Consider the following 23,387-nt stretch of genomic DNA (forward strand, 5'->3'; position numbering starts at 1 on the left):
CGGTCTGCTGATGCCGACTCCTGGAATGCGGCCTGGGGATAGAGGTCTGCTTCGTCTTCCGACGATCGAACCTCTGTAACTTTAGTGAGTGAGGCACTCTTGGCAATAGTGGATGGGTGCCTGGTGTCATGCGGCGATCTTGATCGAGAACGCCCAGAGGACACAGATTCGGTGGACTGTTCTCTGTGTGCCTCTTTCCGAGAACTCAACGTGCGCGTCGAGTCTCAGTTGGACTTCGCGTGTTTGGTGGAAGTGCTGTGGGTAGCGCTCATGTCGCTGGGGGTTTTCCCCATAGCTGCCCTGCCGGACAACCTTCCGAGGTCGGAGACTTGCGCTTGGCTGTCTCTAGACGCCACGTTGCCCTCGCCATCCGTAAGCACGGCGTTGCTGCCATCACTGAAGGCACCCTCCGCTGCCATGGCCTCTTGTCGCCTAGCGTGGTGGGCCCAATGTTCAACGTGGGTCGAACGGTCCTTTAGGGTCTTGGGTTTAAACCGACTACACGCTCTGCAGTTCGCCTCGGGGTGGTCCCTCGGCAAGCAGAGGTTACACGTGGCTTGTCTGTCAACCCAAGGGTACTTGCGGTTGCACTTGGGGCAAAATTTGAAAGGGGTACCCTCCATTACGCACCCTGTGGCAGCGGGCTAGTGAGTGTAGGAATATATAAGAAGATGTACCTATATATTTAAGAGTGTAGAGTATGTACCACCCCCCACTCTCCCTACTTGCAGGGCCGAGGCCAGAGGCCTTCCGAGGCCCAAGTCCGTCGTGCAGCTCTCGACGGTTGTTTCCTTCTCCGGGCCGGCGTCGAGTGTCGAAGTTCGGTGACTCGACGTTGGGGTGGAGAAAATGGGGAAATATTAGGATATTTTTGCAAAATTATGGCTAAGGCCAGGGAACTCCACGCGATGCTTCCGACCAGTATGGCGGAAAAAATACAATCTAAGGGTCCTAGACGCGTGAGGGATCATGGGTACAGTGGACGTCACACTAGGGATAGTATTACTGGCACGCCCTGTGTCGATGCCCCTTTTTGAGTTTCGAAAAACAAACTGTAATACTCTGCAGCTTCCACTAGATGTCGGCCTATGCACAGCATGTGATCTAAGCAGATTCCACAAGCCTCAGAAATGTTTATATATATATATATAAATAATTCAATTTGACTGAAAAAAGGTCAAACGAATTTGATCAAATTTAGGTAAAATGTTTTTAAGTCAATTATGCGAATACCATTTTTAAATGGTAATAATGAAGCTTGCATCATCTATTTTAATATTTTGTGGAGGAAAATAATGTTGATTTTAGACAAGTTGCTGAGTAGATAATGAAGGGTGGGACTCAATGGGTGGGTGGAAGTAATTACATTTCCTGCTGATGGTTTCGAAAAGTGAGGGGGTTATGAAAAAACCTTTTGTATAGTTATGTAGCACGTTTTTATTTATTTATTTTTACATTTATAGAGCGCACATGCAGCCCAAAGGCATCGGAGCACTGTTATTTGTAGCAGACTTAGTTACGTAAAAGTTACATACATGTAATGAAAGGCATATCAGGAGTACAGTTACTTTCTGAGTTTGTGGTACATTCTCTTTATATTGTATACGCATTCAGACACAGATATTAGCTAAATCATGAGAATGAGTAGAGTTTCTGTCTTGGATGGGTTTTAGATGAAGAGCATAGTTTTCAGCGACTTACGGAATGCTAGGTGAGAGACTTCTGCTCTCAAGCGTGGTGGTAGGGCATTCCAATGCAATGCTGCTAGGTACAGGAAGCTGATCCCGCCTGCTCTGGCTCTTACTCTGGGGATCGTGAGCATGTTTGCATATGGAGTTCTGGTCGGTCTGGTGGATGTAGTGGGGTGGATTCTCTCAGAGAGGTAGGGTGGAGCAGTGAGGTGGATGCACCTATGGGTGAGGGCAAGTGCTTTAAGGAGGACTCTTGCTTTTACTGGGAGCCAGTGTGCCTCTTTCCTAGCTGACGGGACATGCTCTTTCTTGGGTAATCCCGTGGCTGCTCTTAAAGCACTGATTTGTATAGTCTGATGTTTGGTCATGTTTTTACGTTAATAAAACATTTTTAAAAAGAATGAAAGAAATGCAGTCAGAGAGAAACACAGCACTAAAGAAAAACAGGCAGGCATGGAGAAACACAGCAATAATGAAAGACAGGGAGCACACAGGAAAGTTACCAACAAATAAAAAAGGTAGGCAAAGAGATACAGAGCAAGCAAGAAAGAGACAGAAATAAAGCAAGAAAGAAAGATAGGCAGGCTGAGAGAAACACAGCAACGACGAAAGACAGGAAGCAGGAAGAGGCACAGATAGCAAAAAAAGAAAGGCACAGAGAAAGAACAAGAAAGAAAGGTAGAGATTAAGAAATACCGCATGAAATGAGGGAAAAGCAGAGAGAAATATAGCAGGAAAGAAAGACAGGCGAGAGAAACACAACAAAAAACAAAGACTGGCAGACAGAGAGAAACACAGCAAGCACAAAAGACAGGCAGAGAGAGAAACACAGCAAAAAGCAAGACAGGCAGAGAGAAAAACACAGCAAAAGAAAGATAAGCAGGCAGAGAAAAAGATAGCATGAAATAAAGAGAGCAACAGACAAAGAGGAGCTGTAGAGACAAGAAGGGTGACAGAAAGAAACACGGGCAGAGAAATAGGCATATTTAGATGTAAAGTGTTGAGACAGGAGAAGATAGAGAGAAAGAAAACATAGCAAGAGAGAAAAGCAGAGACAAAGGAGAGGGAGAGAAATCTAGGGAGAGAATAGAGAAAGACAGCAGAACGGGGCGAGGAAGAAACAGAACAAAATACACAGAGGTGAGAACGAGAGAAACAGCAGAAGACACAGTACAAAGACACCGATGAGTAGGGAGAGAGAGGGAAATGTGAAGAGAAAGAGTGAGTGGAAGAGAGAGAAAGCAGCAGGCAACGAAGATATAGAGGAAGAAGGAGGCAGAGTGGAGAGAGAGGCAGATAGGAAAGAGAGAGAGATGGGAGGAACATGAGCAAGAGGCAGAGAGAAGAGCAAGGCAGGTATGAAAGAGGTAGTAACAGGGGGACTAAGAGCAAAAGACAGGAGAGGAGAGATGGGGAGACAGAGGAGAGAGACATGGAAGAGACAGATGAGAGACAGACACTGGGAGAAATAAGCAGACAGAATGGAAAGAGAGGCAGGTAGGATAAACAAAGTAATAGGAAGAACAAGAGGAAGAGGCACAGGGGAGACAGGGAGCAACAAGCAGCGATGAAAGACACAGACCGGGAGAAACAAGCAGAGATCAGAGACAGGGGGGCGGGAGAAACAAGCTGAGATGAGAGACAGATATATTAGAGCGAGTGATGGGAGAATATGAACATCAAGAAAAAAGCAGCAAAGGAAAAGTAGGAAAGAGGGATGATAAAGAGAATGAAAGAGAGAGAGTAAGGAAGAAAGACAGTGGGTCATTTTGCAAAACCCTGGATGGAAAAAAGTGTAAAGACAAGCATTACACATAAAATCCTGTCTTTTTTCCAAGGTTTGGGATTTTCTTTTAGTTTTGAGTAGACTGGGGCACTGAACAGAATAACACTGTCCATCCTATATCCTTGCTCCACCCCCACATGGTTTAACTCCAGGACACAATTCCATGCTGGCATTAAACCAATAGATTCCTAAGGACTGCACCTGCTATTTACACCTGGTAAATGCTGGGGGATTCCACAGGAGCTCATTATCAAGGACTCCTATCTGGGAGGCGACTACACTCGGTCCTTAAGCATGGATAACTGTGTGATCATCAACAACGAGTCAAAGGAGGGATGAACCTGCTAACAAATAAAAAAGGAAGGGTAAAAAGATCAAAAAGAAGGCGCACAAGAAAGAGGCAATCCATGATGGGCAACACGCCTGGCTTGATTAATTCCAGCTGAAGAGTTACATCCCTTGTGATCAATGATCAGGGCTCATATGACACTCTACCATTAGAAGGAAATAAGACCAAAGTCTCCACTTAACATCCTACTAAAAAACAAAACTACATCAAAAGGCTTCCAGCTGCTGAGTCTAATCCTCTTTCTACTAGAGGTGCCTCCAGAAATAAAGACAGCATCGGCAGGAACTCCTGTTCACCCTAAAAGCACTGGTACATTTATACAGACTACAGAGACTATTAATGGCCAAACATTACCGGAAGATTCCCACATTCTGGAAGATTTGGAAAACCCTTTTCAAGAGGACAATTTTGGGATAACATCTAACGCCATTGCTTCAGACACGCACCCTAACGGCTCCACCTACTATCCCTCCATGACGAAAATGGTGTCGCTAAATCAGTAAATGGGAAGAGGGGCCTCTACCAACCTCATTCTAATTCGGATGCTGACTGCTTGGCCCTCAAAGTACAGAGCCTTGTTTATGTCGTCGGAACTATTATCTAAATCGAACAACCCTCTTCCATTTAGTTCATGACATCATTCCTCCGCGGTGTCTACAAACCGAGGACATCGTGATTGTTGACCTCCTAGAAGACTCGTACTATGCTAGCGCAATAGTTTATTTTCACAATCCCGCTGGACTAGATTGTGTCACGTCACATGATGCTGATTTGGGAAAGTTAGGTTATGACTGTTCTATTATTAAAGCTCCATCTAGAAAGTTTGGGCTGCATCTAGTTAGGGGGGTACTGAAATCTAGTAGACCTGTTCCTTTGCTTTCAACTAGACCCCTCTACATCCAACCTACGGGAGTCAACCTTAAATCGATCAACACTATCTCCCAGCTCACAAGGCAACGCTATTACTGTCACCATGGATGCTCTTGGGTTAAGACATGTTGATGTTCACTCTCCCTTAGAAGAGAAAGAAGGGTTGGCTGCTACCAACTGGCAGTGGTTACCTTCAATTCTATAACCACAAAATCCATGTAGATCCTAGCCACACTTTTACCATTTTGTCCTGGAACACCCGAGGCTTCTCCCACTACACTGAACCCGATGGTTTATTAGAGAACATCCCCAATTTCTGTGTAGTGGCATTACAGGAAACCTGGCTCCAGGATAACGTGGAAATTGGCAGCTGCCATTCCATTCAAACTATGGCCACAAGGGGATTCAGGGGCAACCAAAAGGAGCATTGATCATTAGTGTTGATAATTCTTACCAAATCACCAAGATCAGCACTTCAGGCGACTAAGTGTTTGCTGCTATTATTAATTGGGCCCCGAAGTGTGGCAATACAACTTCTCTTTTAATCAACATTTATGATTTACTCCTGAGGCTTAATTATGCTAAACGGTCTTTGCCCAGGCGTTTCACCAGAGTAATACACCAGAGTGACTGACAATAGTACATCGACTATCGAGTATGTCTTTGTAAACATCAACATGGACCCAGATATGAAGGTCTTAACAAGAATACAAAGAAACCACTTTCCCCTCCTCTCCTCTCCTATATAAATTACACTGAGCCGGTTCATGATAGTGACCCCATCAGCAACATTACTATAAACCAAGGGTGAGTTGGAATCCAGGTAATATCGATGAGGCTGTTTGCTTCATCAGCGATCTCGAATTAGATTCACAAGCCACTTGCAGTGCAGAGGCCTTAATCAACTGCAGCATCACTTTCCTGCTAGTTGCACTGCAGACGTGGGCCTGATTCAGAGGTGCATGTTAAAATGGAAAAGTGCTGTCACTCTAGGCCTGATTCAGAGATGCATGTTAAAATGGAAAAGTGACGTGTCTCAGTTGAATGACACATGTTTCCATGAAGAAATGGATTCTGATGTAATCCGAGAGTGGCAGCAATATATCAAGTCTGCCACTCCTGCAAAGCCGTGATTTACAGCCTAGCCTTGCCAACCACCTCATGTGCAAGGGGCTGGCAAGGACTGTATTCTGAAGTTTAGAGCACCCTTTCTGCACCAGCCTAAAGAGGCGTTAATTAATGGCACCCTGGAGGTGTTAGCTATGAAAAGAGGCAGCATTCCTAACAGTGCTAGCTTTTCCTTAAAAAAATTCTAGGACTGTCTGAAATAAGTTTTCTTTTCAAGCTGTCAGCGCCACATTTTCTGCGTTACAGAAAGTGCGGCCGAGACTCTTCAAGCTCGCCGACACTTTCTGCACTGTTGGATTTTGGCCAGAGGTGCTCTGCGCACGGTAACCCTGCAGCGCTCCATCTGCACATATTTTACATGTTTTTTCTTGCCTGCTGCACAACATCTCTCCTCCACTTTTCCCCATCACCCTCAGAATGCAGGTGGGAGGATTTGGAGGAGGGAATGTCGTATTACTACGTGGCATTTAGCGCATGCTCAGAATCAGGCCTAAGTGTCGCTGCAGGGGACTCATGCTCCCTCACCTACTGGTGACTCTCTGTGACTCATGTTACTTTCCTACGACAGTGTCGCTGCAGGGGACTCATGCCGCATCATCTACTGGTGACTCTCTGCGACTCATGTTGCTTTCCTATGACGGAGTATCACTGCAGGGGACTCGAGATGCCTCACCTCACATGGACTCATGACATCCAGGAGGCCCCATGGAGGGTTAGATTTTGGGATTTGTAAATCACAAGTACTCACGTTCACAGGATTTCACATATCTCCAATCTGAAAGCAAGAAGAACATTTAGGGTTTGTGAAATCAGACAAACCAGCACGACATCATAGTATGTTAAATATAATATATGTATTACCATTAATGGAACTTACCCATTTCTGCAGGAAATGTTTCTGTAGTAAAAGAAAAACAAGTGATGTATTAGATCCCAAACTTTGTTACTGTAAAATACAACCAGCACTCCTGGCCCTTTCCCCCAATGCCTCCCCTCCAGCTCCCACCACTGCATCCCCACCCCCTGCCCTTCCCCCCCAATGCCTCCCCTCCAGCTCCCACCACTGCAACCCCACCACCTTGGGTGTCCAATTGTCATGTTTTGACATTTCCTCCCCGGCATCCCATAGGGGAGGTCACACACCCACAGATCTCACTTTCTCAGGGCTTAACATTCTCAGCACACAGTAAAGGACCAGGGAAAAGGGCATTAAGATCACATATAATGCAGCCTCTTTATTGGAGCAGGCGTATCATGCCACTATATCTGATAAAAGGACCTCCTATTTTGAACCCAATACTGGCTCAGTGTCCTTGCAAGCAATACTTCGGGGGGATTTAAAAGTGACCTCCGAGGTATTGCATTACCCCCTACCTGTGCATCTCTCAAATCCAAACGATTGCAATTGACTGCATTGGGAGAGTAACTTCATGCATTGGAACAAACATACCCTACTACCCCAACACCACAAGACCTAAAGGTGTTGCCAAGTTTCAGGCTCTGGCCGACCGTGAGGCTAAATTATTATCTGAGCCGGTCCAAGTCCAGAAGTCTGGGAAGCCGATGTGCCTGAGACAATGTTGGCCAGACTGTTGTGTCACGAGTACGGTCAGACCTGTATTCAAACTATTCAGAGGCCAAGGGGTCCCTGATGCAGCGCTCTCAGGATATAAATAATGTCTTTATTGGCCTTTTGGGGTTCTCTCTACTCTAATCAGGGAACATGGTCCACTGAGGCGGTAAAGATGGATCTTCAGAATCAGCCCTGGGGACAGATTCTGAGAGGCCCCCCTATTCTGGTGAACAGGACAACACTAATGTCTAGCCAAACTATCAAGGTAGTGTGACTGGGCAGTAAGGCTTAGACTTGGGAGAGTGTGGGGTGGTGAAGGGTTCAATTAAGCACACAAAGAGCATTATAATAACTCAAGCTCGGCAGAATGTATACAAATGCACTCATACGTATTAGACCTTGAACCAACTCTTATTAATGAAAATCACAGAGGAGCAAAACTACTAACCAAACACGATCAACATATGTACATCCGTCATTACGACCTCCAACACATGGTATAGGACAACAACCTTTGCAGCCGCGACTGCAGAACCGTTCCGTTTCCACTGCAGGAATGGGAGGGTCCAAGTCACACATATTCTACCCGATCGGTCTTTTCACCACAATATTTCTGACCGAAAGAAAAAAAATTTGCAACACATTTATCTTAATGAAAAAAGTATTTTGGCATGTCTACTTTTAATATCAACAACCTTTTGGTTTATTTTGTCTGCATTATAATTTCTTGTAAAGTTGTATTCCTCCCTTCTCTAAAGTAAAATGGTAAAAGACTGGTTAGCCTTTTATTGTCCCCTTCTAACTTCTCCCCCTCCCCTTCTTTAATGATTTGTGTCAGTCCTTCCATTTATCCTTTTTTAGGAGTTATTTTGACTTACTAAATTAAATATTTACAGTTTAATTTTCCAATTAATCTTTTTTAATACCACTATATGGGCTGAATGGGGAAATTTCACTCTCATACTGCCGGCGGATTTCCCGCCGGCGGTATGAGCGCGAATTTCCGGCGGATTTCCCCCCCAGCTCAGAGCTGGGGAGAAATTCGCCAAAGCCCTGATTTGGCTGGCCCTTAAATCCGGCGATAACAGCGCTACCGCCGGATTTAAGGGTTACCGCCAAACTCGTGATGAGGCCCATAGTCTGGTCATTACATTTACATCAATAGAGACGTAGGGCTTCCAGTTTGGTTTTGTGTTACACTTATGATTTTAGTATATGCATATACTGCATTTAGTTTTTTCATCCAGTCATGGATGACCGGTTTAGTTCCTATAATCGACCCCAAAAAACCACATGTTTTTACTTCTCGGGAGCCCCACCAATCAAATACTCATCCAATCAAACACTCATCCAATCAGGTTCCATGTGTTAATATCCCCGCATAAATATCGCCATACAAAAATATTGCCATATTTTTGCAGCTATATTAAGGCATGGAACCTGCGGGGGACACCCCTGCATTATTTTGAAAGGAGCGGGGGACACCTCCGCAAGCCCCGCGCCCAAAAAAAACAAAAATGACCCCCCCGCCCCCAAAATATCACCTATGGCCGTTCCAAACAACCATATATAGGGCAATATATTTGGTGGGGATAATATTACCCGATACCTCCAATCATGGTTCATCCAATCAAAAACTCATCCAATCATGGCTACCTGGCATAGACCTCGAAGAGTTAATGCTGATGCTATCCCCAAAGACAAAAAATGCCAAGACAGCATAGTAGCAACTAGCCGGACTGCACACAATCAAATCTTTCTGGCCAGCATCAGGTTTCAGGGTTGCAGTAGTCCCCAGTTATAGCCCACCCGGAAGTGGAAACATACTCCTCTCGGACCGTCCCCCTCAACCTCGCACCACACAAATCATTGGCATCAAACAGTTTGACGCATTTCCCCCAACCGTTCTAACGGCCCAAATAATCTTTTAAATAACCTTCATTACATACAAGGCTGCGCTAACCCAGCCACACCTGTAGCTAGCCAAGGAACTGGTCAAATTAGAAGCCAGAGAAATTCCAGATGCCACACCGTTGCAAGACTGGAAATAAATAAATGCCCAAAGCATCTCCCATTATGCACCAGCACTGTGGCACGATCCTAACCCACAACCGCACAGCACCATTATGCCTGCAGTTTATGAAAAAACTGAAGACCTTGCTATATTAGGAATTTCTCTAAACACTCAGTGCACCAGGTAATAGCATTCAGGGTATGCGGCTCTCAGCACCAAAGAGCCGACCTCACCTGGACTCAACCATTGTGACGCTCTCCATTGCTTGCTATCTAGGTGTGCACTATACAAGTACAAGAATGCCGACATGTTTGTTTTTCATTGAGCTGTGCAGATTTACATGCATTTCAATTAAATAAGTGCGTTGAGATGGTTGGAAAGCCTTCCCGATCAACATCACCTCTTGGGTGGGCCTGGACTCATATCTACCTTTTAATTCCGTGAGCTTTTCCTGCAGGTGGGCATGTCGCGTGGTGCTCTGCAGCGTCGTCTCCATTCCAGGGGCATCTTCCTGGGGCTTCAGAGCCTTCACTTCACTGCACCTGAGAATTATAGAAAGATGCTGCATATAACCCTCGGCCTCCAGTGACAAGTAAGAGTAAGGGGGTCTAAACGGTGAGATAAGGGGAAGGAAAAAAGGTCCCCATTCCTAAAGATGGGAAAGGAAGGCTCTGAATCCACATGTATGAAAGAGAGGGGAGGCACATCCCCCATAAAACAGAGGGGTAGACAGCACCACACGTGTGATGAATGAGAAACAAGAGACCATTAAGGGAGTGAGGAAGAGCAAAGGATCCACTACTGGGAGGCACATTCTGAATGAGAGACACCTGGGGAGGTGAGGGCGGGCTGCGGAATCTCTACATTCTGAATGAGAGACCCCCAGGGAGGATAGGAGAGGGTGGGCTCAGGAATCTCTACACTCTGAATGAGAGACACCTAGGGTGGGCTCGGGAATTTCTACATTCTGAATGAGAGACCCGCAGAGATGAGAGGGTGGGCTCGAGAATCTCTACATTCCGATACATTCAGAATGAGAGGCCCCCGTGGAGGAGAGGGTGTGTGATGTATCTTGCTAGCCTGGATCAGTAATGACAAGGAGCAGGAACCAGGCTGACCCAGGTGAGTAAAAACAGACAGGATGCTTTATTCTTCTTGGTTTCATAGTTACAGTTCATAGAGGTGGGAGAGAAGGTCTTCAACATCTACCCTGGCACCTTTCCATACTCCAAGTCCACAACCGTCCACTTGAGAACCCCCAGGCCTCCAGCACTCCACATTCCACCCAGCATTCTATGAGGCCCAGCTTGCACACACACAGTCATTCTCATTCATTCAAGATACCACAGTGTGCTTGGAAATCTCTACATTCTGATATATTTTGAATGAGAGACCCCCGGGGAGGAGAGGGTGGGCTAGGGAATCTCTACATTTGGATACATTCTGAATGAGAGCCTCCCGGGGAGGAGAGGGTGGGCTGGGGAATCTCTACATTCTGAATGAGAGACCCCGGGGGAGTAGAGGGTGGGCTCAGGAATCTTTACATTCGAATACATTTTGAATGAGAGCCCCCAGGAGAGGAGAGGGTGGGCTGGGGAATCTCTACATTTGGATACATTCTGAATGAGAGCCTCCCGGGGAGGAGAGGGTGGGCTGGGGAATCTCTACATTCTGAATGAGAGACCCCGGGGGAGTAGAGGGTGGGCTCGGGAATCTTTACATTCAAATACATTTTGAATGAGAGCCCCCAGGAGAGGAGAGGGTGGGCTGGGGAATCTCTACATTTGGATACATTCTGAATGCGAGACCCCAGGGGAGGAGAGGGTGGTGTGAGGAGTCAGGAATGAGAGTCGCATACAAGTCAGCCATGTTTTGGGTTAAAGACTTTTATTGAAAATAAAAGGGTTGGGAAAAGGCTCCTGTGACCCAGCACTAAGTGGAATTTACCTACTCAAAACCAAAACTAAGGATCTGTCTGTCAGGATGTCAAAACAAAACTGCCCAGTGTCCAGATCTCTATTCTGACCCTCACACTAAAACTAAACTCTAAGGTGAAAAAGTGATTTGTCTTTAACCTTAAGTGATTTGAAAAAGTCTTCGTAAAGTAAGAGGACTAAAATAATAACATTTTCCTTCAGGGATGACGTTCTTGACTCCAGAGGGTAATTCCTTTCCCTGGATTCTTCTTTACTCCTTGAGGGTGTTTCACACACAACTGTTCTGTGGGTCTCTCAGGGCCACGTATAACACTTGCATCAAAACAGTTTGATTTCAAAATCTTGGTTTCTTTCAAAAACAGTTCTTTGGGCCTCTTCTGGCCAAGCACAACATTTGGGGGCTCATCACGAGGTATACTATTATTGAAGTCCTAGATAGTGTACCACATAAATCTAAAAAAGAAGACATAGGAAAATACCAATATGGAAAAATGTGCTTGATAGCGGGAGGGGGCTCTTCTAAAGTATTTTCCAAGGTATCTTTGTTCCAAGTCCACACCAGTGCCTGCTCTAAAGAGGACACGCCCATCCAGCTTGATAGGCATGTCGCACAGGCAGTAAAGACTTCACGCTCTTCCGCGGTGTATAAGGAAGGAGAAGGACTGACACGCCCCCTTCAGGGGCTCTGATGAGAAACGAAACCAAAAGTAACGTGTTTCGTGTTTTGCAGCTGAGCAGGAACATGGCCGCAGCCGCCCCGCTCCAGAGCCTGAAGGAGGAGGCCACCTGCTCCATATGCCTGGGATACTTCACAGAGCCGGTGTCTGTGGAGTGCGGACATGCCTTCTGCCTGTCCTGCATCACTCAGTGCTGGGAGGGACTGGAGGCAAACTTCCCCTGCCCTCAGTGCAGGGAAACTTCCCAGAGCAAAACCCTCCGACCCAACTGGCTAGTGGCGAACATGGTGGCAATAGCCAAACAGCTTCACGCCTCCAGCAACACCCCCCAAGAGGAGAACCTGTGCAGAGAACACGAAGAGAAACTGAAACTCTTCTGCGAGGATGACCAGAGACCCATCTGTGTGGTGTGCAGCATGTCACGTGATCAAAAGCCTCACACAGTGCTCCCCATTTCCGAGGCTGCACAGGAGTACAAGGTATGTGTGCTGTAGCCTGTAGACCAGGGACATGGGTGGGTTCTCTGCACAGTGCTCCTCATTCCAGCGCCTGTCCAGGAGTACAAGGTGTATGTGTGTTATAGGGACATGGGTGTGTTCTAATACAGTGCTCCCCATTCCAAAGGCTGCCCAGGAGTACCAGGTATGTGGGCTATAGGGATATGGAGGGGGGTGGGTTCTTACATAGTCCTCCCATTCCAGCGGCTGCCCAGGATTACAAGGTATGTTTGCTATAGAGACATAGAGGGGGATGGGTTCTTACACAGTCCTCCCCCTTCCAGCGGCTGTGCAGGATTACAAGGTGTGTGTGCTGTATGTCTGCGTAGTTTGCACTATAGCTCTGGGGCGAAAGGAGGCCGTGCATAATGCTTCCCATTCCAGACTCTAGCGTCCAGGATTACACAGTATGTGTGCTGTATGTAGGTCAAGGAGAATAGTGGGGTCAGCCTCCCGGGGAAGATGGGTAACGTTGTGGATATGATGGCACAGGCACTCATTATAGCCACAGCGAACCCCTAAAGGAGGACGTCCAGCACGTGCAGCTGCACAGTGAAGAGAACCACACACCTGAGTGTGTGCCAGGTATCTCTGCAGCATAGAGATCACACAGTGTGTCCTATAAAGAAGGGCCCAAGAGCACACTGTGTGTGACTTGACTGGTGGCAAAAGGCACCCTCCCTGCCCCCTCATAAGGGTGCCCAGGAGCACAAGTAGCGTATGTAAAAGGGCAGGAATCAAAGTGTCTGTCCAAAGTACCACAGTGTGCATTAGACGGGTCTGTGACCTTAGGGTGCACGCTGTTTGTCCAATTTAGGAGGCAGCCTAAGGGCACACCATGCATATTATGTGAAGGGTCTGAGCTCACAAAGGTCACAGTGTCGTCTATAGTAAGATGCCCAAGACCACACAATGTTCATATAACAAGCTTGGGACCAAAGGGTTGCCACAGAATAAGGCTGACCAAATGTACAAATTGCATGTGTGACCAGACAGGAACCACATGTCCCACGATGCCCCCGCACCCAGAGAGTACACATGCCATGGATAGAACCTAAGGTGCTGGGTGGAGACTGCCCAAGAGTGCACGTGATGAATGTTGCATGTCTTGGGACCCTAAAGCTCATGGTGAGTGGGGGCTGCCACAGAGTACATGGGGTGTATGTGGCAAGTCCTGGGAGCATATATCTCATACCGAGTAAAGGCTGCCACAGAGTAGAGAGGGTGTAGGTGGCATGTCTTGGGACCCTAAATCTCCTACTGCGTTCCAGGCTGCCCAACAGTACAATGGTGTGTGTGGCATGTTTGGGACCTTGAATCTCATACTGTGTGGAGGCTGCCACAGAGTACAGGGTGTGTGTGTGGTATGTCTTGGTCAGTAATACACTGCATGGCTGCTGCTATTCCCCATTATGGAATCCCACAGGACATGCAGTAATTCTGCATGGACAGTTGCTGCCGCTTTACATGCTAGTATTAACTCCATGTCAAAGCAGCAGATTTTAGGTGTGGGTTCACTTCTAATGAGGCCCTTCTTTTAAGGAAATACATAAATGGAGGTTGTTCCCCAATTAACCCCTAAAATCTCACTTCTTTTGACTGCAGCCCCTCTTCTGATTCCATACCTTTTTCCCCACTGCTCGACTGCAGCCCCCACTGTCCCCCTCTTCATCCAATGGTGAGCCCTGGGGCAATGGACCCAGCCCTGGGGCGCAGCCTCTTCACATGCGTGGCTGGTGCTACTCGACTGCACCCCTCCACTCCCTCCACTTCATCCAATGGCGAGCTCTCTGCAGATGGGCAATGGTTGGACCCAGCCCTGGGGCGTAGCCCCATCACATGCGAAGCTGGTGCTATGCGACTGCAGCCCCCCACACCCCCCCCACTTCATCCAATGGCGAGCTCTCTGCAGATGGGCAATGGTTGGACCCAGCCCTGGGGCACAGCCTCATCACATGCGAGGATGGTGCTACTCGACTGCAGCCCCCCACTCCCCCCACTTCATCCAATGGCGAGCTCTCTGCAGATGGGCAATGGTTGGACCCAGCCCTGGGGCGCAGCCCCATCACATGCGAAGCTGGTGCTACTCGACTGCAGCCCCCCACACCCCTCCCACTTCATCCAATGGCGAGCTCTCTGCAGATGGGCAATGGTTGGACCCAGCCTTGGGGCGCAATCCCATCGCATGCGAGGCTGGTGCTGCTTGACTGCAGCCCCCCACTTCACCCAATGGCGAGCTCTCTGCAGATGGGCAATGGTTGGACCCAGCCCTGGGGCGCAGCCCCATCACATGCGAGGCTGGTGCTACTCGACTGCTGCCCCCCACTTCATCCAATGGCGAGCTCTCTGCAGATGGGCAATGGTTGGACCCAGCCCTGGGGCGCAGCCCCCCACTTCACCCAATGGTGAGCTCTCTGCAGATGGGCAATGGTTGGACCCAGCCCTGGGGCGCAATCCTATCACATGCGAGGCTGGTGCTGCTCGACTGCAGCCCCCACTTCACCCAATGGCGAGCTCTCTGCAGATGGGCAATGGTTGGACCCAGCCCTGGGGCGCAATCCCATCGCATGCGAGGCTGGTGCTGCTTGACTGCAGCCCCCCACTTCACCCAATGGCGAGCTCTCTGCAGATGGGCAGTGGTAGGACCCAGCCCTGGTGCGCAGCCCCATCACATGCGAGGCTGGTGCTGCCCGACTGCAGCCCCCCACTTCACCCAATGGCAAGCTCTCTGCAGATGGGCAATGGTTGGACCCAGCCCTGGGGCGCAGCCCCATCACATGCGAGGCTGGTGCTACTCGACTGCAGCCCCCCATTCCCCCAACTTCATCCAATGGCGAGCTCTCTGCAGATGGGCAATGGTTGGACCCAGCTCTGGGGTGCAGCCCCATCACATGCGAGGCTGGTGCTACTCGACTGCACCCCCCCACATCCCCCACTTCATCCAATGGCGAGCTCTCTGCAGATGGGCAATGGTTGGACCCAGTCCTGGGGCGCAGCCCCATCACATGCGAGGCTGGTGCTACTCGACTGCTGCCCCCCACTTCATCCAATGGCGAGCTCTCTGCAGATGGGCAATGGTTGGACTCAGCCCTGGGGCGCAGCCCCCCACTTCACCCAATGGCGAGCTCTCTGCAGATGGGCAATGGTTGGACCCAGCCATGGGGCGCAGCCCCATCACATGCGAGGCTGGTGCTACTCCACTGCAGCCCACCACTCCCCCCTCTTCATCCAATGGCGAGCTCTCTGCAGATGGGCAATGGTTGGACCCAGCCCTGGGGCGCAGCCCCTCACTTCATCCAATGGCGAGCTCCCTGCAGATGGGCAATGGTTGGACTCAGCCCTGGGGCGCAGTCCTATCACATGCGAGGCTGGTGCTACTCGACTGCAGCCCCCACTTCACCAAATGGCGAGCTCTCCGCAGATGGGCAATGGTTGGACACAGCCCTGGGGCACAGTCCCATCACATGCAAGGCCGGTGCTGCTCGACTGCAGCCCCCACTTCACCCAATGGCGAGCTCTCTGCAGATGGGCAATGGTTGGACCAGGCCCTGGGGCACAGTCCCATCACATGCAAGGCTGGTGCTGCTCGACTGCAGCCTCCACTGCCCCCCACTTCACCCAATTGCGAGCACTCTGCAGATGGGCAATGGACCCAGCCCCGGGGCACAATCCCATCACATGCAAGGCTGATGCTGCTCGACTGCAGCCCCCACTTCACCCAATGGCGAGCTCTCTGCAGATGAGCAATGGACCCAGCCCTGGGGCACAATCCCATCACATGCAAGGCTGGTGCTGCTCGACTGCAGCCCCCACTTCACCCAATGGCGAGCTCTCTGCAGATGGGTAATGGTTGGACCCAGCCCTGGGGCGCAGCCCCATCACATGCGAGGCTGGTGCTACTCGACTGCAGCCCCCCACTTCACCCAATGGCGAGCTCTCTGCAGATGGGCAATGGCTGGACACAGCCCTGGGGCGCAGCCCTATCACATGCGAGGCTGGTGCTGCTCGACTGCAGCCCCCCACTTCACCCAATGGCGAGCCCTCTGCAGATGGGCAATGGCTGGACCAGGCCCTAGGGCGCAACCCCATCACATGGGAGGCTGGTGCTGCTCGACTGCAGCCTCCACTGCCCCCCACTTCACCCAATTGCGAGCACTCTGCAGATGGGCAATGGACCCAGCCCCGGGGCACAATCCCATCACATGCAAGGCTGGTGCTGCTCGACTGCAGCCCCCACTTCACCCAATGGCGAGCTCTCTGCAGATGAGCAATGGACCCAGCCCTGGGGCACAATCCCATCACATGCAAGGCTGGTGCTGCTCGACTGCAGCCCCCACTTCACCCAATGGCGAGCTCTCTGCAGATGGGTAATGGTTGGACCCAGCCCTGGGGCGCAGCCCCATCACATGCGAGGCTGGTGCTACTCGACTGCAGCCCCCCACTTCACCCAATGGCGAGCTCTCTGCAGATGGGCAATGGCTGGACACAGCCCTGGGGCGCAGCCCTATCACATGCGAGGCTGGTGCTGCTCGACTGCAGCCCCCCACTTCACCCAATGGCGAGCCCTCTGCAGATGGGCAATGGTTGGACCCAGCCCTGGGGCGCAGCCCCATCACATGCGAGGCTGGTGCTGCTCGACTGCAGCCCCCCACTTCACCCAATGGCGAGCTCTCTGCAGATGGGCAATGGTTGCACCCAGCCCTGGGGCGCAGCCCCATCACCCAATGGCGAGCTCTCTGCAGATGGGCAATGGTTGCACCCAGCCCTGGGGCGCAGCCCCATCACATGCGAGGCTGGTGCTACTCGACTGCAGCCCCCCTGGGTTGCATTTTCACAGTAACTCATAGTTAATGTTAAGGTTTCTGCTTAACCGTTACTCTCTGATCAGTGCAATGCACGTAACGTGGCATGTCCCCAGCATGTGACCTCACACATGACCTCACGTGTGCCATGTGTGGATATCCCAAGCCTCCCTTGGGTGCTCCTGCTGAGGGTGCAATTTCCGGGACCATAAGTCTCCCACTGTAGGAGGGTCTGCTGAGGAGAACTAGGTGTGTTTGTGGCAGGTCAAGGATCTCAAATCAGGTTACATATGTGTCGTGGGTGGTGTCAACATTCATATTTAATGGGGGAAGGGATATGAGGACCTCTATGAGCAGAGTGTCTTCCAAGATGGATGAGCTGTGGATTCTCTATAGACTGTACATTAGCCTATGGGAGCAGCTAGAAGACTGAGGGTGCATTCTTTATAGACTGTACATTAGCCTATCTGGGCAGCCAGGAGTCTTCCGGAACATTCTTTATAGACTGTACATTAGCCTATCAGGGCAGCCAGGAGTCTTCCGGAACATTCTTTATAGACTGTACATTAGTGTATGGACCAGCAAGTAGTCTGAGGGAGCATTCTTTATATACTACATTAGCCTATGGGAGCAGCAAGTAGTCTGAGGGAGCATTCTTTATCAACTGTACATTAGCCTATGGGAGCAGCCAGGAGTCTGAGGGCTCATTTTGTATAGACCCCATTAGCCTGTGGGGGCAGCCAGGAGTCTGTCGGAGAATTCTATATAGACTGTACATTAGCCTATGGGAGCAGCTAGGAGTCTGATGGATAATTCTTTATAAACTACATTAGCTTATGGGGCAGTTAGGCGTCTGTGGGAGCATTCTTTATAGACTACAGTAGCCGATGGGGGCAGTCGGGAGTCTGTGGGAGCATTCTTCATAGACTTTACATTAGCCTATGGGAGCAACAAGGAGGGTGAGGGAGCATTCTTTATAGACTGAACATTAGCCTATGGGAGCAGCACAGAGTCTGAGGGAGCATTCTTCATAGACTTTCGATTAGCCTATGGGAGCAGCATGGAGTCTGAGGGAGCATACCCTCTAGACTGTCTGTTAGCCATGGAAGCACCTAGGAGTCTGAGGGAGCATTCTTTATAGACTGTAGATTAGCCTATGGGAGCAGCTAGGAGTCTGATGGATCATTCTTTATAGACCAGTGGTCTTCAAACCGTTTTGGCCTGGGCCCCCCTGAGCAAAATTTGGGCAGGCCGCCCCCCCCCCCAAAATGCCAAATGGACAGTATGTACAAATGGCTATGAACTATTGCACCCCGTCACCGCACCCTACTCCCAGTATAGTTCCTGGGCTCCCCCACCTGCTTCCATCACAGTCGCTGGGCCCCTCATCCCACTCCTACCCAGTTACTGGGCTCTCCCCACCCCATCACAGACCCTGGGCTCTCCCCACCCTGCTCCCACCACTATCCCAGTGCTCCCACCCTTCCTGCTCCCACCACAGTCCCTGGGCTCCCCCATCCCGTTCCCAACACAGTCCGAGGGCCAGTGGGAGCTGGTGTATTTTTTAAGTGGAGGACCATAAATATTTCCCACAAAAATGCCATAGCGACCGAGCGTAGCGAGGCAGCCCAAACCAATCAAGGGGGGATTCGGGGGGTTTTCCCCCCGTGAATTCTTTTTAAATAATGGGTTAAAATGTTGCACTTTAGAGCATACTTTAAAAAAAAAGCCAAACAGTTTTCAATTGGCGCTGGGGGGCCAAGGGGGAAAGCATGATATTTTTGACTGGACATCTATGATAGATATCCAGTAAAAAATATCCCATCCCTGTCCCCTGGGCTCCACAGCGCCTCAGAAGGAGAGCTGATTTTGGCAGGTGGGTAGGGGATTGTGCAAAAAAGGCATTTTTAAAACGCCTTTGTTGTACAACCCTAGCCCCCACTCGCCAAAATCAGCTCAACTGAACACACACACACACACACACACACACACACACACACACACACCCCCCCCTATCATTCATACAAGCACCCACCACCATACACTCAATCATAACACAAGCATACATGCATCCATACAAATATTTAAATAAAAAATAAATGAACATAAACGTACCTTCTGCAGGGGCCTGCACGTGGGTGCTGAAATGCCCTGCTCCAGTTTGCTCTGTCCGTATGTGTGAGGTGGCGCAGGAGCTCCTCCTCTCACATACAGACATGCTGTGCCCTAGCCAGCATTTCCAATGAGCTATGCAAGGCTTGCGAAGCAAAACGCCTCCACCCTTGCATGGCTCAGTGAGCATGTATGGCTGGGGAACTGAACTGTCAAAGGGATACAGTTCAGCCAGCCCAGGAGCACTCCCTCAGCTGTAAAAAGCAGCCGAGGGAGTGCTCAGTGTTTCACTGGGCTGGCTCCTCGGCTCCTCCATAATGGGTGGGGGGGCCACTGGGTGGACGCCCCCTCGCCCATTATTTATTTTATTTTATTATTACATTTATTGTACGCCCAGACCCTGAGTTATCACGGCGTAGTTACAGACATGGGCAAATTACAATCTTGGTGATGAATACAGCACTCGGACAAAAGATACAATTTACATTTCTTACATTATATACACTGGTGAAACATTTATATACAGTGGATGTGCGGAGTTGGCCTGGGATGTGATGTACTTGGGAGCGACTAAAACTGGTTGAATAACCACGTTTGAAGTCGTTTTTTAAATTGCGGGAAGGATGTTTCATTCTTGATATTAGTAGGTAAGGCATTCCAGTGCCTGGGAACTAGTACTTTGAAGCTGCTGCCTCCTGCTTTTTCTCTTTTATATCGCAGGATATCAAGGTTTTCCCTGTTGTTATATCTGAGGAGTCTAGTATGGGTTTTCTTGGTGACTGTGTTAAGCAGGTATTTAGGGGCTTTTGTTGGCAATGCATTTATGGGCAATACTGAGGGTTTTGAATAGTATTCTGGCTTTGATGGGGAGCCCGTGATTTTGTCTCCTAATATTGGAGATATGATCAGATTTTTTTATGCCTAATGCAGCTCGGCGGGCTTTATTCTGCATGAGTTGGAGTTTGGAAAGGTTAGTGTTGGAGGTGTCTAGGAACAGGACGTTACAATAGTCAAGTTTAGATAGTAAGAGCGCTCTTGCTAGTGTGATGCGATTTTCTGGTGTCAGGAATTTGCGACTGAGAGAGATAAGTTTGGCTGTGTAGGAGGTAGAGGATGCTAGGGTGTTTACTTGCTTGGACATGGTAAGTGTCGCGTCAAGGTAAACCCCAAGTGTCTTTTCTTGTTTAAGTACTGGGATTGTGGTGCCATCAATGCAGAATGCTGAGTAAACAGGCTGTAGGGATGCTATCTTGGAGGATGATCCTAGTATGAGCAGCTCTGTTTTGTCATCATTGAGACATAGACTGTTATTGGCCATCCAGTTTTGGATTATTGAGTAAATCTTTTTGATAAGTATGGAGTCTTGCTCATGGTTTCCTGTTAGAGGGATAAGGATTTGAGTGTCATCTGCGAAGTTGGTGTAGATGACACCCATGGCATCCAGTGCTGCGAAGAGCAGCTTGGTGTAGGCATTGTACAGGGTGGGGGAGAGGCAGGAGCCTTGAGGGACGCCTAATGGGACTGGTATGGGATCTGCTGCTTCTTTACCAATCTGTGGCCTGGTTGGATAGGTTAAAGTTGTTGTTTAGGGTGGCACAGAGTTTGTCATTGTCAACCAGGTCAAAGGCCGCAGAAAGGTCGAGGAGCATTAGTAGGCAGAGTTTGCCTGATTCTCTGGTGGCATCCATTTGGATCTTCAGGTCGAGTAGGGCTGTTTCCGTGCTATGATTGAGGCGGAACCTTAATTGTCGGTCTCCTAGTAGTTGATGGTGTTCTAAATGATTTTGAATTTGGGAGTATGCTATTTTGTCGATGATTTTCAGGAGAAATGGGACGGTGGTTATGGGTCGGTAATTGGTCTTCTTTGCAGTTGGAGGCTTTGAGTTTCATTATGGTGTCTAGTACCTCTTTGTTGGTGACTGGGGTGAATTGAAAGGGGGTGCCTGAGGGAGTGATGGGAATGTTTGAGCCGTTAGTAGGAAGCGTTTTTTCGGCAAGGAGCCTTTTTTTACTGTAGATTTTCTTTTGTAGCAACAACATTTTGGAGGCTAGTGCATCTTGTATTGTGGTGCACCAGATTTTGCTGGAATTATGGGGTACTGTCACGTGGCATGGGTTCTCAAGCTCTCTGAGAATGGAGAACAGTTCTTTGCTGTCAGAGTTAGCATTGGTTATACGCTTGTGAGAGATTATAGCTGATTTATATTTTTTGTTAGCTGTTATGAATGCCTTTGCTGATTCATTAGTGTTGGTTTTCCTATGTAGATGTTCAAGTGTTCTTTTAGTACGTCTAAGGGAGACTAGTTCTTCATCAAACCAGAAGCAGGAGTGTTTGTCAGGTTTCCGAGTTTTAGTGGTGATAGGTGCGAGTGCGTCAATAGTGCGGGTGAGACTTTGTTGATAGCAGTCTGCTAAGTAATCGGGATTGTTCGTATTGGGAGTGACATTAGCTAGGGCCAGGTGCAGGATGGGGGAAAGGTTGTCTGCTGTGAGTTTTTTTTATATTTATTGCTTCAAAGGTGTCTGGTGCTTTAGGGCTGGTGGGGTCGGTATTTTTGTAGTCCAAGGTGAAGGTGATGCTAAAGTGGTCTGACCATTCTATGGGGAGGATGGACTCTATGGTGACTTGAGAGTTGAGGGAGAGTATCCAGTCTAGCGTTCTGCCTTTGGAATGAGCTGGTTCATTTATCAGCTGGGTGAAGTTCATATCTGACATAGCTGAGTGAAAGGAGGCAGCGTCCGTTTCAAGGGGGTTGCTGTACCCTAGATTGATATGCCCTAAAATGATGCATTTAGTCTTGGGTTTGATGAAGGGCGTAACCAGTAAAGGGATGTCTAAGATCGGGTGGCTGGTTTTGTTGGGTGACCTATATACTATTAGGAAATTGGTAGTGGTTTTGGGGTTGGGGGAGAATTTGACTAGTAAGAGTTCATAGCCCTGAACTTGTTCCAATGGGCACTCTCTGAATTGCAGCGAGGTTCTGTCTATTAGGGCAACTCCGCCTCCTTGGAGGTTGTTCCTATCTGTTCTAAGGATACTGTACCCTGAGGGTAAGGCAATGGCTAGAAGGGGGCCTGCAGCAGGGTGTAACCATGTTTCGGTGACTGCTAGTATGTCAAGTTGTTGATCCACGATGAGGTCATGGATTTCTATGGCATGTGCACCAAGAGATCGAGCATTGATGAGAGCGCCTCTGATCGTGGGGGAGGGCTAGATGGGGGGGGTGATTACTAGGTTAGGGAGCAGAGTCAAGGTTTTGGAATCTGTGGATGGTGTGGTGTGTTTTTTGGAAAAGTCTTTGAGTGGTCTATTGGTTGGAGTGACCGTTGTTTTGGTACCAGTGTCTTTGGTTGCAGAGGTTTTGGGTACTTGGTGGTAGGAACTGGTTCTGGCTCTAAGTCTATTAAGTCTAGTGATCCCCATGGACGGTATAGTTTGATGGATGGTTTTGTTGCAAGGGGTGGATGGTGTGGGATTGTGGCTAGGAGTGATAGGACCACCTAGATTGGTGTCATTGGTACTAGCAATATTGTGTACACTTCTGGGGGGGAATGTGGGGAGGGATGGTAGAAATTATGGATGAGCCGCCAGGTTCGGACTGGCTTATAGGGCAATAATGCAATGCCCGTACCAAAAATGCAAAATGCTAGTGTAGGCCAGTCAAAACGGCCACTTTTTTGGCCAATGTGGGCCAGTTTGATAAGTTACGTAACTATGCAGCTGGTAGTTTTGACCATTGTTGCTGAATGAAAATTCTTTAAATATCACGATTTGCTTAACAAAAAACACCCCCTTGGGTACTATTCAAACAGTCTGTGACTAAAGGAATGAATATCCATTTGCACCTGCGGGCTGCTTTTTCATTGGTGCGTGAGAAAGTTTTATGGTCCAGTCCGACCATGTGAGCTGCCACTGCCCATTTCCTCTAATCTAGAAAAAAAAAAACATGT

General features: G+C 49.0%; 1 protein-coding gene across 4 annotated transcripts in view; it reads left to right on the forward strand.

Moving 5' to 3' along the window:
* Positions 1–12,049: 12,049 nt before the first annotated feature.
* LOC138521878 (E3 ubiquitin-protein ligase TRIM39-like) overlaps positions 12,050–23,387 on the forward strand; it is a 164,476-nt gene continuing 153,138 nt past the window's right edge. The window contains exon 1 of one of the 4 annotated variants that reach the window (XM_069635038.1): positions 12,050–12,504. In XM_069635038.1, the coding sequence (XP_069491139.1) occupies positions 12,091–12,504 (414 nt within the window). In that variant the 5' untranslated portion in view covers positions 12,050–12,090. The remainder of the gene's footprint in view (positions 12,505–23,387) is intronic. The other 3 variants (XM_069635037.1, XM_069635040.1, XM_069635039.1) reach the window with 3 other exon arrangements.

The sequence above is a fragment of the Ambystoma mexicanum genome, chromosome 13, assembly GCF_040938575.1.
Source record: "Ambystoma mexicanum isolate Mex_15411 chromosome 13, UKY_AmexF1_1, whole genome shotgun sequence".
Lineage (NCBI taxonomy): Eukaryota > Metazoa > Chordata > Amphibia > Caudata > Ambystomatidae > Ambystoma > Ambystoma mexicanum.